Consider the following 18,851-nt stretch of genomic DNA (forward strand, 5'->3'; position numbering starts at 1 on the left):
ATGCATATATGCATATGTTTCAGAAGAGGCTGGTGGAAGGAGGTTTTATTTTATTTCACCTTTATTTAACCAGGTACATTCACATTTAAGTCATTTAGCAGACGACGCTCTTATCCAGAGCGACTTACAAATTGGTGCATTCACCTTATGACATCCAGTGGAACAGTCACTTTACAATAGTGCATCTAAATCTTAAAAGGGGGGTGAGAAGGATTACTTATCCTATCCTAGGTATTCCTTAAAGAGGTGGGGTTTCAGGTGTCTCCGGAAGGTGGTGATTGACTCCGCTGTCCTGGCGTCGTGAGGGAGTTTGTTCCACCATTGGGGGGCCAGAGCAGCGAACAGTTTTGACTGGGCTGAGCGGGAACTGTACTTCCTCAGTGGTAGGGAGGCGAGCAGGCCAGAGGTGGATGAACGCAGTGCCCTTGTTTGGGTGTAGGGCCTGATCAGAGCCTGGAGGTACTGAGGTGCCGTTCCCCTCACAGCTCCGTAGGCAAGCACCATGGTCTTGTAGCGGATGCGAGCTTCAACTGGAAGCCAGTGGAGAGAGCGGAGGAGCGGGGTGACGTGAGAGAACTTGGGAAGGTTGAACACCAGACGGGCTGCGGCGTTCTGGATGAGTTGTAGGGGTTTAATGGCACAGGCAGGGAGCCCAGCCAACAAGTGCCTGGATTAGGACCTGCGCCGCTTCCTGTGTGAGGCAGGGTCGTACTCTGCGGATGTTGTAGAGCATGAACCTACAGGAACGGGCCAGCGCCTTGATGTTAGTTGAGAACGACAGGGTGTTGTCCAGGATCACGCCAAGGTTCTTAGCGCTCTGGGAGGAGGACACAATGGAGTTGTCAACCGTGATGGCGAGATCATGGAACGGGCAGTCCTTACCCGGGAGGAAGAGCAGCTCCGTCTTGCCGAGGTTCAGCTTGAGGTGGTGATCCGTCATCCACACTGATATGTCTGCCAGACATGCAGAGATGCGATTCGCCACCTGGTCATCAGAAGGGGGAAAGGAGAAGATTAATTGTGTGTCGTCTGCATAGCAATGATAGGAGAGACCATGTGAGGTTATGACAGAGCCAAGTGACTTGGTGTATAGCGAGAATAGGAGAGGGCCTAGAACAGAGCCCTGGGGGACACCAGTGGTGAGAGCGCGTGGTGAGGAGACAGATTCTCGCCACGCCACCTGGTAGGAGCGACCTGTCAGGTAGGACGCAATCCAAGCGTGGGCCGCTCCAGAGATGCCCAACTCGGAGAGGGTGGAGAGGAGGATCTGATGGTTCACAGTATCGAAGGCAGCCGATAGGTCTAGAAGGATGAGAGCAGAGGAGAGAGAGTTAGCTTTAGCGGTGCGGAGCGCCTCCTTGATACAGAGAAGAGCAGTCTCAGTTGAATGACTAGTCTTGAAACCTGACTGATTTGGATCAAGAAGGTCATTCTGAGAGAGATTAGCGGGAGAGCTGGCCAAGGACGGCACGTTCAAGAGTTTTGGAGAGAAAAGAAAGAAGGGATACTGGTCTGTAGTTGTTGACATCGGAGGGATCGAGTGTAGGTTTTTTCAGAAGGGGTGCAACTCTCGCTCTCTTGAAGACGGAAGGGACATAGCCAGCGGTCAGGGATGAGTTGATGAGCGAGGTGAGGTAAGGGAGAAGGTCTCCGGAAATGGTCTGGAGAAGAGAGGAGGGGATAGGGTCAAGCGGGCAGGTTGTTGGGCGGCCGGCCGTCACAAGACGCAAGATTTCATCTGGAGAGAGAGGGGAGAAAGAGGTCAGAGCACAGGGTAGGGCAGTGTGAGCAGAACCAGCGGTGTCGTTTGACTTAGCAAACGAGGATCGGATGTCGTCGACCTTCTTTTCAAAATGGTTGACGAAGTCATCTGCAGAGAGGGAGGAGGGGGGATTCAACTGCGACCTGGCCAAGACAACGCATAGCAGTAGGAGGATGGGCTCATTTTAATTGCTGGAATTGAATCAAAGGAAGAGTATCAACATGTTTGAATCCATTTATTCAATTCCAGTCTTTAAAATGAGCCTGTCCTCCTATAACTCCTCCCACCAACTTCCACTGATTACTTTGTTACTGCGTTTGAAATACGGTTCAAATAATGATTGTGATCGATCAATCAATCACATTTATTTATAAAGCCCTTCTTACATCAGCTGATGTCACAAAGTGTTGTACAGAAACACAGCCTAAAACCCCAAACAGCAAGCAATGCAGGTGTAGAAGCACGGTGGCTAGGAAAAGCTCCCTAGAAAGGCCAGAACCTAGGAGGAAACCTAGAGGGGAACCAGGCTATGAGGGGCGGTCAGTCCTCTTCTGGCTGTGCTGGGTGGAGATTATAACCAAGATGTTCAAATGTTCATAGATGACCAGCAGGGTCAAATAATAATAATCACAGTGGTTGTCGAGGGTGCAACAGGTCAGCACCTCAGGAGTAAATGTCAGTTGGCTTTTCATAGTCAATCCTTCAGAGTATCTCTACCACTCCTGCTGTCTCTAGAGAATTAAAAACAGCAGGCCTGGGACAGGTAGCACGTCCGGTGAACAGGTCAGGGTTCCATAGCTGCAGGCAGAACAGTTGAAACTCAAGCAGCAGCAGGGCCAGTTGGACTGGGGACATCAAGGAGTCATCAGGCCAGGTAGTCCTGAGGCATGGTCCTAGGGCTCAGGTCCTCCGAGAGAGAGAAAGGGAGAGAGAATTAGAGAGAGCATACTTAAATTCACACATGACACTGGATAAGACAGGAGAAATGGTCCAGATATAACAGACTGACCCTAGCCCCCCGACACAAACAACTGCAGCATAAATACTGGAGGCTGAGACAGGAGACAGGAGACACTGTGGCCCCGTCCAACAATACCCACGGACAGGTCCAAACAGTCAGGATATAACCCCACCCACTTTGCCAAAATACAGCCCTCACACCACTAGAGGGATATCTTCAACCACCAACTTACCATCCTGAGACAAGGGGGAGTATAGCCCACAAAGATCTTCATCACGGCACAACCCAAGGGGGGTGCCAACCCGGACAGGAAGATCACGTCAGTGACTCAACCCACTCAAGTGACGCACCCCTCCTAGGGACGGTTTATTGATTGGCAATATTTGATGTTGTGTTGTGCATGTTGTTGTGGCCAAAGACAGATTCCGGTGGCAGAAGATTGTTGTGGCCTATATGTTCCACCTGGGACTAAGAAAGGCTTAAAAGTTGTAAGTAGTAGCACATGTTGCCCTGTGGAGGCTTGTGGGAGGAGCTATAGGAGGACTAAACACCTCCCTCTGCAACTAGATCCTGGACTTCCTGACGGGCCGCCCCAGGGGAGGGTAGGTAACAACACGTCTGCCACGCTGATCCTCAACACTGGAGCCCCTCAGGGGTGTGTGCTCAGTCCCCTCCTGTACTCCCTGTTCACCCACAACTGCATGGCCAGGCACGACTCCAACACCATTATTAAGTTTGCAGATGACACAACAGTGGTAGGCCTGATCACGATGAGACAGCCTATAGGGAGGAGGTCAGAGTTCTGGTCGGGTGGTGCCAGAATAACAACCTATCCCTCAACGTAATCAAGACAGAGGAGATGATAGTGGACTACAGGAAAAGGCCCAGTACATCACTGGGGCTAAGTTGCCTGCCATCCAGGACCTCTATACCAGGCGGTGTCAGAGGAAGGCCCTAAAAATTGTCAAAGACTCCAGCCACATCAGTCATAGACTGTTCTCTGCTACCGCATGGCAAACTGTATCCGAGCACCAAGTCCAGTACCAAAAGGCTTCGACAGCGTTTACCTCCAAGCCATAAGACCCCTGAACAGCTAATCAAATGGCTACCCGGACTATACATTGCGTCCCGCCTGTTGTATTTGGCGCACATGACAAATAAACTTTGATTTGACAGGCTCATTGTAATGGCTGGAATGGAACAGAGTCAAACCTGGTTTCCATATCCTTTACAATGAGCCTGTCCTTCTATAACTCCTCTAACCAGCCTCCGCCAATGTTTCCCTGTCATGTATATATAAAACATGGCTTTATAGGGCCTCATATTTATATCACAATTGTATTCTTATGAAGTTCATATTTGAGAAAAAGAGAACATGAACACAAAGGTACTTTTTGGTGGAAACATTTATTGGCATCCACATTTGTATTTAGAAAAAACACAGACAATCAGACAGACAAGATGTATCAAATAAATTAGGTTAAAATGCCTTGATGCGGCATGTGAATAGGCAAAACATCACATTATCAACCTAAGGCATGTATTGCAGTAGTCTTTATGGTTTCACGCTCAAAGTTCAACGTTCAAACAAAGACTGTAGTCTGAATTTCAGGGACTTTTCTCAACTTGAATGAAAAATTCCATATAGACGATCAACGCAATATCTCTCAGTCTTTGTTTCTGTATAGCCAGTCGTTCCACTTCGTTACTGGCTTGTGCCAGCACCAGACAAATAGAGCATTTTATTTGTATTTTGTTATTGTTATTTTTCAAGTAATCTGAGACCTACTAAACAGTCACATCTTAAGGCAGTGCAGTTATAGGGCTCAATTTAAAATGGCGGAGTGGAGGAGTCTGAAGAGGCATGGGGGTGAGGAAGGAGGTAGGGAGGGGGGCGAAAACTGTGGAAGGTTCAAAGTCAAAGTTATTGTTGTTGAATGTGCACTCTTTCGAACTCCCAAAGAAGGAGACCGTCTCTTTACCGATGCAACAGGGCGTGGCGGGTTCGGTGGCGGTTTCGGGGGTCGTTGCCGCGGTAATAGGTGTCGAAGACAGGACCTCAGACTCGAACTGCAGCAGCTGGCCCATGAAGCTGAAGTTGGGCGAGATGAGGGAGCGGCGCTGTTTGATGATGTCGAAGGCCTCTTCGAGCTGTAGCCGCTTGGTACTCATGATATAGGCCAGACAGATGGTCGGGGAGCGGGAGATGCCCGCCTCACAGTGCACCAAGACTCTACCCCCTGTCTGCTTCACACCATCTGGAGAGGAGACAAAACGGTAGCATTTACATTAATGACATGATAAGCATGAGCTATAATACATTGCTACATTTGGTCAGAAATGGAGTATGGCCACGTAGCCACTTACACTGTGTAACTCAAATATAGAAGAATTGAATAGGATAACTGCATCCTAGAATAGAACCACTCTGGCTAAATTCTCACAGGAAACGAGTGCTGTCAAAGCTATTTTAGTTTGTGAACGCAGAGATTGAATCCCGTTCTTCAGTGTCTAATCATCACCTGCCTCCCCACCCCTTCATTCTTCCTCTCTTCTCACCCACACAGAACCTATAAGAGCCCTGCTGCCACTCAGTCACCACTATCCCATTAGAAACACACACTGTGGCAGGGCTGACTGACTCACCCTGCACAGCTGCACACGAGACCATGTCTCTCTCTCTCCTACGTGCCTGTGGGGGAGCTGAGCAGTACTATACTAAGTTCACCACGGCTGGGAGAGGAGGGAACTTATTCTACTTCAGTATTACATGCACTTCCTCCACACTATCTGACACACACACACGTATGAGCCACAGGGGGGAACAGCCAGCGATGGTTTCTGACAGCTCCGATCCTGTGAAAACCAAATGAATGAATCATTAAGCTGCTCCCATCTGGAGTGCTGGGAGGCTTTCTGAGAGGCAGCTAGAGAGCCTGTGGGTGTTTTAATGACCCATCCTCTGGCTAATGGCACCCTATTCTCTACATATTGCACTACTTTGACTGGGACCCATATGGCTCTGGTTAAATGTAGTGCACTATATAGGGAATAGGGTGCCTAAAGATCTTCTTGACTGCTGTTGTTATCCTCTATTTCCAGCTAAATGGTTGGTTGACAGAAGAATATTCCACCTCCACCACATTGAATTCATCCAGAGGTTCGGGGAATTGGGAATAGGGATGAGTCTTCTTCATAAAGAGAAACAAGCCCATTGTTTTAGATTTGGATGCAATGAGTGAATATCTGAACACTCCCTGTATATAGCTGCATTCTTGTGCATTTTATTTGTATTCCTCTTGTGTTAGTTACTATTTAATTTTGTATAATTATTTTTCAAACTCTGCGTCGTTGGGAAAGGTTCGTAAGCAAGCATTTCACCGTACAGTATACACCAATTGTATTTGGCGCATGTGATAAATCCAGTTGGATTTTATTTAATTGAAGATGTTTTTTTCAAGGAGACATCCTCTTGTTAAGATTCAGCCCTGTGCTGAGAAGGACACCTCTTTGTCTTACGTAATGCTTACAGGCTTTAGGCAAAGACGCTTAAATGTGGGGGCTTAAAACAAAGAACAGCAGCAACACCTCCACCATTGATACAGGTCAGGTGAGGCCTCCATGGTGGGTGAGAATGAGATTCAAGCTTGTCCTCGGCTGTGCCTGGATATTACGTTTATAAATAGAAGTGCAGGCTGCTCAACATCTTTGTGAGCGCTATTATCCAACACTTCAAGCCTCTTTCTATCACACATTCACTCTCTGTTCCCTCAAGGCTCTGTTTCTGAACACATGCACCATAGTCGAGTTACTTTGGTACCAAACAGAAGAAAAACAACTGAAACAGGGAGGGCGTGACTACCTGAAGTTGACCAATAAATGCTTGTTTTCATTTTCTGTTGCGAAACATTTCGCTACGGTTTGCCCTGACCCAGATAAACAATAACTAAACAACCTTTGTGTACCTTTTGTGTCTGTGGACACAGCCTCCCTCCTTCAAAAACCCTCCACCCACCATTAGTGAGTAGGGCTAGTAACAACATTTGTCACACTGACAAACTGACTGAGTGAACTGACCACACCCGGTAATAACCCGCAATAAGCCACTAGCCGAGATTAACTGTGAGCCGGGAGGCAATGACGGCATTGCAGAGAATCTCTTTTTAAACTTAAAATGGGGGAGGATGAGAGAGAGGTGGAGGGAGGGGTAGGGAGGGAGTGGTAGGGGAGGGAGAACACAGAATCTGTTCTCTGAATGAAGCCAACCTGGCGATTTGTGAAAGGAGAGAGAGAGAGAGCGAGAAATGGAAGGAAGGCAGGCAGATGAGGCTAACAGATTAGTGAGAGGTTGTTGCCTGTCCTCCTTTCAGATTGGCAGATTGGGTGAAGCCATTAACTATTTTAATTGAGTTGCTCCATCCCCTCGGTTAATGGACTTGGAATCCTATATTTTCCATGAGAGAAGAAGAAAGGAGAAAAGAAAAGAGAATAAATCTGAAAAAAAGGAGAAGAGAGCAGGAAAAAAAGAGAGAACAAAATGTCCAGGCCACAACACTCACCAATGAACTGGAAGGCCTCTTGGAAATGTGAGCTGATATCTGCTGTGACGTTGTCCTCCACTGGGATCCACTTGTAGTCGTAGTGACCCTTGGAGGGCCTGGTGTCCCTCCTGGAGACATTCAGCAGGGCTGTGACTCCAAGGTCACTCAGATAGTCCTGCCTGGAGGCATGGTAGGCACTGCCCAGGTACAGGAAAGGAAGGATCTCCACCGGCTTGCCCTGAAGAGAGAGGGTAGATAATAAAGGGGGGGAGATATTAGACATAAGAACCGCAGTGTGTGAGCCAAGATAGAGGGGAGGACACAACAAAGTGATATTAAATCCATGAGCGGTAGAGACAGAGTGTGGCGGAGATACAGTACATGAAACACAGGGTTTTCCTAAAGACACAACAATGGGGAGGGGAGGGGGGTAGAGATCAAATACAGATGTAGGATCTTAATTTGAGCCAGTTTTCTACAGCAGGAAAATAATCCTGCACAGCAACAGGAAATGTGGATTATTATAAATTGATTTTTTTGTAGGGGTCGATACATTTTTCATAAGGGAAAATCAAGTTTGAAATTTCAAAGTGGAAATGTCAAACTTCAGAAACCTTTTTAAAACCTCAAACACACTAAAGTTATTCTGCAACAGAGTGATCAAATTAAGATCCTACACCTTTAGTACATACATCAATGGAGATACTGAGAGGTATGTACGGTGCAAGACGCAATAGTACATTTTCTGTACCGTAAACAGATTGTGTTAGCCTATCATGATGGTGTAAAAGGTCGGGAAAAGGTCAGGGATGAAAGGGTTATAAAAGGACTTCTGATGTCAGCTGGGGGTCTCTGACTAGTGGCCATCTTCTCTTGATGACTGGGATGCAGTGAAGGTCAAAGCTAATATCAAGCGTGTGACAGAGAGAATGTTGAATGGTGAAGGCCACTGTTTTGAGAATGGTCAGTAAATGTATCTGGCAGCATAGACGAAATATTATCATTATGAATGTACAGCTGTACATTTAAGATCAGCTAGACAATATGTAAAATCATATGAGTAGGCTTTTTTTAAATGTGATGTCTTTCCTTGAATAAAACTAAATGTGCTCTATCAAGTCCACAAATATCTCTGAACATACAGTACATTCGGCTGTATAAATCTATTTTGAATTGCCAAGAAGACAGTATGACTAAACCAGTACAGAACAGTCATTCTTATCTAACAGGGATATTCCACTCAGTTTAAAACCCTGCAGCCACCGCCTCAACCCTAAACCCCAGCCCAACCTAGGGGAAGTGGCTAGCCACCTAACCCTGAAAGAATAGGCAGCAGGCTAAAAAAGGAAGTTGTTTTCGTTTCCATACCTGATCGTAATCTGGTTTGAGGTTGGAGCCCAGTTTCTCACAGAATAGGGTGATACTCGGCCTGCATTTCCCGGTTTCGGTTCCGTTGTTCTGGTCGACGCCGACGGGCTTCACGACCTCAGTGCAAAGTTCAGGGTACTGGCCTTGGAAGTTCTCAAACCCCCCTGGTAAATACACAGAACAAAACAAAATACCTTTAAAACTGAAATTCAATAGCCTACAATTGAATGTATTCCACCAGGGGGAATTTTTAAAGACATTATACACCCAAGACAGCTTTGTCTGACTTGCCTAGTTAAATAAAGGTTAAATAAAACATTGAAAAAAATGATCAAATGTTTATTTTTGCGTCATGAATGTTAGCATTTGCCAACTAGATTTAGGCCTCATACCAGGCCGTGAAAAATATGTGTTTATAATGGATTATAACGAAATATAACCTTATTCTAACGTAGTTAATCTGCATTTCAATTCAAATAATCAATTTAGGTCTATGAGTACAAGGTGACAATCTGACAGACTTTAAATGAATGGATCTGACACATAGTCGAAAGGAAGAGGTATGTATAAATGTTCGAAACGAATGATAGAAAATGTATGCTTTCCTTGTGAACATTCACACAGAACATTCTCAGAACAACCAGTCATGATGTTCTCGAGTTCTCACAAGCCTTTCGCGCACTGACTCATCTGGACCACTTTGACGCACACATTTATCTCCCCCGAGAGCTCGACCTGAGAAGTGTACTACTCAAATGGGAGTGTTGCTAGAACACGGTCAAATAAAACAATGACTTTGCGTCATAGGTCAGTCCATGGGAAACAATACCAATGCCTTTAAAATGTTTTTATTTATTTTTTATTTGAAGATATGGGGATATGGGTCACACACATAGTTTTCTAAACAAAACGGGGGGATGTTATAAGGCATATTGAATGTCAACCATTTCATGTTATTATCTCCAAAATATAGCTTTTATATAATAGCATAATTTATTAGCGTAGCCAATCCGTTATAATAAACATTTTGTTCAAGTGGCTTCAGACAGTGAATTAGCCCAGGACACTTTGTGAAAAAGTTACCCAGACAAACTTATAATGGATTTAGAGTTATAGTCCAATGATTTCAGAATTTTGTAACAATTCTCACCTTTTAGGAAACAGATGTTTGTCCCACTCGCCAGATTATTGAGCGTATTAATCACTATCTGTGCGATACTGTCCTTTTTCAGTTTCTGCCAGTGAGGAGCTCGGTCATCAAGAACCACCACTGCCGATATGCTCCCCTCTCGCAGCCGTAACAGGGCTTTCTCATCCGGGATCACAAACTGAAGAGGTACCGGCCCTCCTCTGGATCTCCGGACAACAACCGAGTTCAGGTTGGCATTGACAGAACCTTTGATATTAGAGTTCGAGAACGAAAAATAAGGTCGACAATCCACAATGAGAGAGGTTCCACATTCCTTCCTGATAATCTTCTTGAGGCGACGGCAATCTATGCTTGAGACTTTCATGTTTGCCTCTAAGAGTGTGTCTTATTTTATAAGCAATTACTGTATTCGGGCCGTCAGAGACGAGGAAACTGAACGCGCCCTAGTGAACCTGCTGGTAGTTACTTAGATTTCCTCCAAGGGGATACCGTCGGATCGGTTTTATATCGACGGAACCTCCGGCTCGTGACATCACGAACCATATATGGACACCGACAAGTATGATCAAAAGAGAGCCTGCCCACACCGGAGTATTGACTACGTTCTAACCGTTCTAACCCCGCTCTGTCTGGGGGGAAGTGAATTTATGCTCTCAGTTTGACTTAACTATTACTCATGGCTATACAAACGTTTCGTTCTCATGTTGATACGGCCCATTCTAGGAACCACAACAACAGCATTCTTCAAGGAAATACTATGAATGCCTCTCATATTTGAGTAGACAGAATATTATCCGTGTTATCATGAACTAACAATATCTGCAATTCCCCCTGCCCAAATAGAGTAAAGGTAGACTATTGGCTCCATACAATATAAATATAATTTAGATTCGATTTCTATCCTCTATACACCTGACCTCACCACCAGCAGCCCACTGATAGCCTATAGGTCTATGAATCAGGAAACTAAATCAATGATTGACAGAATAGTCAGAGAAAGAGAGAGGACTCTATTGGACTATGTAGCCTATTGACTAAAGCAAGGTAAACTTTAGTCTGTTATTCCATGTTTAGCCGGCTGTTTTAGGCAATATCTGCTGGTTGTAATCTCATTATGGGCTAATGGGGCTTAAATGTCATGCTACTGGACTCATGCAATACTGTATGTTAGGCTATAGACAACAGTTAGATAGACTATGCCATTGTGTACGTGTCTTAGAATGGGGATGGATAGATGTGAATACTGCTACAAGATAAGCAAGACAGTGAGAGTCTCTCTCTCTTTTACTCTCTCTTCCTTTGTAGCCTGACTATTTTTCTCTCTCTCAGTCAGACACACACAGAGACAGTGTGTGTGTGTGTGTGTGTGTGTGTGTGTGTGTGTGTGTGTGTGTGTGTGTGTGTGTGTGTGTGTGTGTGTGTGTGTGTGTGTGTGTGTGTGTGTGTGTGTGTGTGTGTGTGTGTGTGTGTGTGTGTGTGAGAGAGAGAGAGAGAGAGAGAGAGAGAGAGAGAGAGAGAGAGAGAGAGAGAGAGAGAGAGAGAGAGAGAGAGAGAGAGAGAGAGAGAGAGAGAGAGAGAGAGAGAGAATAAACAAAAACAAACAGAGAAAGAATGAGAGAGAAAAATACTTCAATCTTCTCTGCTCCTTAGCTAGTCCAAAACGTGAGCTTGACATAAGTGAAACAGGGATCCATGGTGCCAGGATGACAGGAAGGAAAGAAGGTGGATGCCAGTGGATTAGTAGCAGACAGCAGGCAGTAAGGCAGTATTAGTAGCAGACAGCAGGCAGTAAGGCAGTATTAGTAGCAGACAGCAGGCAGTAAGGCAGTATTAGTAGCAGAACAGACAGCAGGCAGTATTAGTAGCAGAACAGACAGCAGGCAGTATTAGTAGCAGAACAGACAGCAGGCAGTATTTGTAGCAGAACAGACAGCAGGCAGTAAGGCAGTATTAGTAGCAGACCAGACAGCAGGCAGTAAGGCAGCATTAGTAGCAGAACAGACAGCAGGCAGTAAGGCAGTATTAGTAGCAGAACAGACAGTAGGCAGTAAGGCTGTATTAGTAGCAGAACAGACAGTAGGCAGTAAGGCAGTATTAGTAGCAGAACAGACTGCAGGCAGTAAGGCAGTATTAGTAGCATAACAGACAGCAGGCAGTAAGGCAGTATTAGTAGCAGAACAGACAGCAGGCAATAAGGCAGTATTAGTAGCAGAACAGACAGCAGGCAGTAAGGCAGTATTAGTAGCAGAACAGACAGTAGGCAGTAAGGCAGTATTAGTAGCTGAACAGACAGTAGGCAGTAAGGCAGTATTAGGAGCAGACCAGACAGCAGGCAGTAAGGCAGTATTAGTCGCAGACCAGACAGCATTATTAGTAGACAGACCAGACAGCAGGCAGTATTTGTAGCAGAACAGACAGCAGGCAGTAAGGCAGTATTAGTAGCAGACCAGACAGCAGACAGTAAGGCAGTATTAGTAGCAGAACAGACTGCAGGCAGTAAGGCAGTATTAGTAGCAGAACAGACAGCAGGCAGTAAGGCAGTATTAGTAGCAGACCAGACAGCAGGCAGTAAGGCAGTATTAGTAGCAGACCAGACAGCAGGCAGTAAGGCAGTATTAGTAGCAGAACAGACAGCAGGCAGTAATGCAGTATTAGTAGCAGAACAGACAGCAGGCAGTAAGGCAGTATTAGTAGCAGAACAGACAGCAGGCAGTATTTGCAGACGAACAGACAGCAGGCAGTAAGGCAGTATTAGTAGCAGACCAGAGAGCAGACAGCAGGCAGTATTAGTAGCAGAACAGACAGCAGGCAGTAAGGCAGTATTAGTAGCAGAACAGACAGCAGGCAGTAAGGCAGTATTTAGAGCAGAACAGACTGCAGGCAGTAAGGCAGTATTAGTAGCAGACCAGACAGCAGACAGCAGGCAGTATTAGTAGCAGAACAGACAGCAGGCAGTAAGGCAGTATTAGTAGCAGACCAGACAGCAGACAGTATTAGTAGCAGAACAGACAGCAGGCAGTAAGGCAGTATTAGTAGCAGAACAGACAGCAGGCAGTAAGGCAGTATTTGCTTAATCTGGGGCCGTGACATCACTTACCGAGGAGTGGGAAGCACTCACACCATCCACCATCCGTTTCTCTTGTCTTTGACACACACGCACGCATGCACACACACACACACACACACACACACACACACACACACACACACACACACACACACACACACACACACACACACACACACACACACACACACACACACACACACACACCTCAGTGCACGTTCTGTAGCTAATATGGATTGCCTTGGTTTCATTCATGCCTCAGTGCAGTGTTATAGCTAATATGTTTAGGATGTTGTCTGCAGACTGTGAAGGCCTTAATCCTTCTTACAGGGAGGTCTTTTGTGAATGATTAATACACTAAATATACTGTACTGAAGCTACAGACAGTCTGATAGTGAGGACCGTTTAGGCCTAGTGGTAATTATTGATTGAATACTTTATTGTCCCTTTAGCTGTAATTTTTCTGGAAACATACTGCAGCTCCTGGCACACACACACACACACACACACACACACACACACACACACACACACACACACACACACACACACACACACACACACACACACACACACACACACACACACACACACACACACACACACACACACACACAAAACACAGGACATACTTCACTTATGTACAACACATACGTCAGGACATACGGGAAGCAGAGCAAATAGTATTTGTTTTCTCTGACACTTGGGCTTTGTTTGATGAGGCATGCCTGCATGGAGCATTGTCACTCCAGACAGGCTCAAACATGTCAATGTCCCGACATACAATATTCCATGAAAATGCACTGGGTTTCTGGGTAACTTGGTTGAGATTTCAATCAATGTAACCAAATCATTCATCTCACATGGTCTCTCTTCCTCTGAATTTGTTCAAGCTACGGATGTTTATTTATTTACAGGATAGTAAACAATCACTTCTCTCTCTGGAGTGGTAGTATGTGTAGCCTACGAGTGACTTCCTGAAAGAATATAGCACACACACATACATTTACACACACGCACGCACGCTCACACACTTACATACACAGTGGTGGTATGTAGCCTACGCATCCAGTAGCTTCCTCTTTCAAGAGGAACTATAGATACTCCCATCATGGGGTTTATAAAAAGATTCCCACACAATGGCCGCCACATAGACAGGTCCCTGTGCAACACACAGGTGCTTCCTGGTTCTCTGACAACCCATCAAATTCCTATGGCAAAACACCATTTCCCCCAATAAGAACACACGATTACTCACCTCAGCTGACTGTTGGACAATGTGTGTTCTAAAGGATTGTTCCCAAAATGGTAATGTGCTGCTGATGTTGGGGATTTCACAATCCAGGGGCCGACTGGTCATAGGGCAGTTTGGGCAAAGGTCAGATGGGCTGGTCCATTTGGGCTGTCTGTGTGGGATTTCTTTGTAAAAAAAACTATCATACAGATGTAGGATTTTAATTTGAAAACTTCTAGTGTATTCAAGGTTTAAAAAGGCTACTAAAGTTTGTAGTTTCCACTTTAAAATATCAGACTTGATTTACCCTAATGAAAAATGTATCAAACCCTACAAAAAATGTCCATGAATTATAATCCACATTTCCTGTTGCTGCATGATTATTTTCCTGCAGTAGAAAACTGGCTCAAATTAAGATCCTACATCAACAGGAAGTCAACTAATCCTCCGTTGTTAACCCTATGGAAAGGTCAAATGCTTTATTATCTAAATGTTGAATGTAGGTGAGGTGACAGAGAGAAACAAAATGGTTCAGTTTGAGGCCATATGGCGGAGAGCGATGCGGGCGCTGGAGATGGGTGTGTGAGCAGGTGGGTCTGGGCAGGTGTGATGTTGTTGTTGTTTGTGTATGTATGTCTAATAATACAACCTTACACTAAAAGGAATAGAGTGCAATTTGGGACACAGACACTGACTGTTGTACAATTTGTGTTCCAAATGAATCCTTCCAAAAATGGTCATGTATTGCTGATGTTGGGGATTTCGCAATCATAACAAGGAATTTCTTCCCAGTCTGGTAGTGGTCCCAAGGAATTCCGGTAATTTTCTCGTTATCTTGATTTGGATGCCTTCTAACAATAGCTATTCTTCCTGGGTTCCATAGCTATTCTAAGGAATGTTGGTAGTAGTTCCAAGGAACGTTTGTATACATTCTTTAAAAGAGGGGATGGTCGCAACCAACAATGTGGGTTAATAAGGAGCCCTTTTTATGACTACAGTAACTAGTATGGAGACGTCGACTGTTGTACGATATGTTCAAACGGACCCTTTCTGAGCTAATAATGCAATGTTTATAGTGGGAATTTCTCAATAACTAACATTTCTGATAATAATACTACCATGGAATGAAGCATTGTATACTTTATAAAGGGATGGTTTGCTACCCAAGAAAGGGAGTCACTCTTATGAGTAACTACAGGGTAAAGACCCTGGCTCAGAATAGCACAACCAACTGGAAATGAAAGAAGAACATACAAGATATCATAACAGATGAACACACACACACACACACACACACTCCAGAGACTTGACTGACTCACCCTAGGTTCCACCCACTGCTCCTCCTGTGTCACAAGAGGCACTCACAGAGGGGAGAGAGACAACTAGAGAGGGAGAGAGAGACAACTAGAGAGAGAGAGAGAGAGATGGGGGATAGAGGAGAGAGAGACAACTAGAGAGGGAGAGAGAGACACCTAGAGAGAGAGAGAGAGAGAGAGAGAGAGAGAGGGGGGTTAGAGGAGAGAGACAACTAGAGAGAGAGAGAGAGAGAGAGAGATGGGGGATAGAGGAGAGAGAGACAACTAGAGAGGGAGAGAGAGAGAGATGTGGGATAGAGGAGAAGAAGAAAAGAAAAGCTCGTCTTTATCCACCCACCTCTGTTGTTCAGAGACCTCAGAGAGAAAGTCTGCTCTGTGAAAATAGAAATAGCAGGGGCCTTAGGTGGCGACAGATCATCTGTCAACATTATCAGCCGATGCATCATTATCTTCTGTCAACATTATCAGCAGATGCATCATTATCTTCTGTCAACATTATCAACCGATGCATCATTATCGTCTGTCAACATTATCGGCCGATGCATCATTATCTTCCTACAACATTATCAGCCGATGCATCATTATCTTCTGTCAACATTATCAGCTAATTTAAAAAAAAATGTGTCTCTGCCTTTTGCAGTGTAGCAGACTCAACTCTCCAGGACATCTGTTAATAACGATGGTAACCTTAAATTACCCCTATTTCCTCTTTGATCAGAATAGAAAGTAAATACATTGGTAGTTCTCTACACTATGTTGTGTATCTTTGTGGTGTACTAGTGCCATAACCACAACAGAGGCATCACTGACACTGCTACTTTGGTGCTTAGTCAGATCTCTGTCAATTTCCGCTTTTAGTCAGAGGCTGCATTCTAAATGGTATCCTATTCCCTACATAGTGCACTACTTTTAATCAGAGCACTATGGGATGTGCACTATATATGGAATAGGGTGCCATTTCAGACTTTACAGGGCAAACTGAGGGGAAATTTGGAAACCACTCCGGGCTGTGAGAATTCTACAAAGACTTGACAGACATTGGAAACTGTCTGAACCATCACCCTTTGTCTTGCTCCCACATCTCAATACATCCTCTCCAATATACAGAACAATACATCCTCTCCAATATACATAACAATACATCCTCTCCAATATACAGAACAATACATCCTCTCCAATATACATAACAATACATCCTCTCCAATATACAGAACAATACATCCTCTCCAATATACATAACAATACATCCTCTCCAATATACATCTCAATACATCCTCTCCAATATACAGAACAATACATCCTCTCCAATATACAGAACAATACATGCTCTCCAATATACATAACAATACATCCTCTCCAATATACAGAACAATACATCCTCTCCAATATACAGAACAATATATCCTCTCCAATATACAGAACAATACATCCTCTCCAATATACAGAACAATACATGCTCTCCAATATACATAACAATACATCCTCTCCAATATACAGAACAATATATCCTCTCCAATATACAGAACAATACATCCTCTCCAATATACAGAACAATACATCCTCTCCAATATACATAACAATACATCCTCTCCAATATACATACAGAACAATACATCCTCTCCAATATACAGAACAATACATCCTCTCCAATATACAGAACAATACATCCTCTCCAATATACAGAACAATACATCCTCTCAATATACAGAACAATACATCCTCTCCAATATACAGAACAATACATCCTCTCCAATATACATAACAATACATCCTCTACAGAACAATACACAATATACAGAACAATACATCCTCTCCAATATACATAACAATATATCCTCTCCAATATACAGAACAATACATCCTCTCCAATATACAGAACAATACATCCTCTCCAATATACATAACAATACATCCTCTCCAATATACAGAACAATACATCCTCTCCAATATACAGAACAATACATCCTCTCCAATATACATAACAATACATCCTCTCCAATATACAGAACAATACATCCTCTCCAATATACAGAACAATACATCCTCTCCAATATACAGAACAATACATCCTCTCCAATATACATAACAATACATCCTCTCCAATATACAGAACAATACATCCTCTCCAATATACAGAACAATATATCCTCTCCAATATACAGAACAATACATCCTCTCCAATATACAGAACAATACATCCTCTCCAATATACATAACAATACATCCTCTCCAATATACATAACAATACATCCTCTCCAATATACAGAACAATACATCCTCTCCAATATACAGAACAATACATCCTCTCCAATATACAGAACAATACATCCTCTCCAATATACATAACAATACATCCTCTCCAATATACATAACAATACAATATACAGAACAATACATCCTCTCCAATATACAGAACAATACATCCTCTCCAATATACAGAACAATACATCCTCTCCAATATACATAACAATATATCCTCTCCAAATATACAGAACAATACATAACAATACATACAGAACCTCTCCAATATACATAACAATATATCCATCTCCAATATACAGAACAATATATCCTCTCCAATATACATAACAATATATCCTCTCCAATATACATAACAATATATCCTCTCCAATATACATAACATAACAATACATCCTCTCCAATATACAGAACAATAACAATACAGAACCATCCTCCAATATACAGAACAATACATCCTCTCCAATATACAGAACAATACATCCTCTCCAATATACAGAACAATATACATACCTCTCCAATATACAGAACAATACATCCTCTCAATATACAGAACAATATATCCTCTCCAATATACATAACAATATATCCTCTCAATATACAGAACAATATATCCTCTCCAATATACAGAACAATATATCCTCTCCAATATACAGAACAATATATCCTCTCCAATATACAGAACAATACATCCTCTCAATATACAATATACAGAACAATATATCCTCTCCAATATACATAACAATATATCCTCTCCAATATACAGAACAATATATCCTCTCCAATATACAGAACAATATATCCAATATACAGAACAATATATCCTCTCCAATATACAGAACAATATATCCTCTCCAATATACAGAACAATACATCCTCTCCAATATACAGAACAATACATCCTCTCCAATATACAGAACAATACATCCTCTCCAATATACAGAACAATATATCCTCTCCAATATACAGAACAATATATCCTCTCCAATATACAGAACAATATATCCTCTCCAATATACAGAACAATACATCCTCTCCAATATACAGAACAATATATCAGAACAATATATCCTCTCAATATACAGAACAATATATCCTCTCCAATATACAGAACAATACATCCTCTCCAATGTACAGAACAATATATCCTCTCCAATATACAGAACAATATATCCTCTCCAATATACATAACA

General features: G+C 43.4%; 1 protein-coding gene across 1 annotated transcript; it reads right to left on the reverse strand.

Moving 5' to 3' along the window:
• Positions 1–4,111: 4,111 nt before the first annotated feature.
• On the reverse strand, positions 4,112–10,273 carry dusp5 (dual specificity phosphatase 5). The gene is made up of 4 exons (XM_052500854.1): positions 9,783–10,273; positions 8,633–8,796; positions 7,283–7,502; positions 4,112–4,981 (listed from the first exon to the last, which is right to left on the reverse strand). The coding sequence occupies exons 1-4, from the start codon at positions 10,144–10,146 to the stop codon at positions 4,527–4,529; spliced, it is 1,203 nt and encodes a 400-aa protein (XP_052356814.1). The 5' UTR covers positions 10,147–10,273; the 3' UTR covers positions 4,112–4,526.
• Between the last annotated feature and the right edge of the window lie 8,578 nt (positions 10,274–18,851).

This window comes from Oncorhynchus keta, unplaced genomic scaffold, assembly GCF_023373465.1.
Source record: "Oncorhynchus keta strain PuntledgeMale-10-30-2019 unplaced genomic scaffold, Oket_V2 Un_contig_1204_pilon_pilon, whole genome shotgun sequence".
NCBI lineage: Eukaryota > Metazoa > Chordata > Actinopteri > Salmoniformes > Salmonidae > Oncorhynchus > Oncorhynchus keta.

Coding starts and splice junctions, on each gene's coding strand:
- dusp5 (XM_052500854.1), bottom strand. CDS start 10,146: ATGAAAGTCTCAAGCATAGATTGCCGTCGCCTCAAGAAGATTATCAGG. Junction 8,797..9,782: donor AAACATCTGTTTCCTAAAAG/GTGAGAATTGTT, acceptor TGTATTTACCAG/GGGGGTTTGAGAACTTCCAA. Junction 4,982..7,282: donor AGAGGCCTTCCAGTTCATTG/GTGAGTGTTGTG, acceptor TCTCCTCTCCAG/ATGGTGTGAAGCAGACAGGG.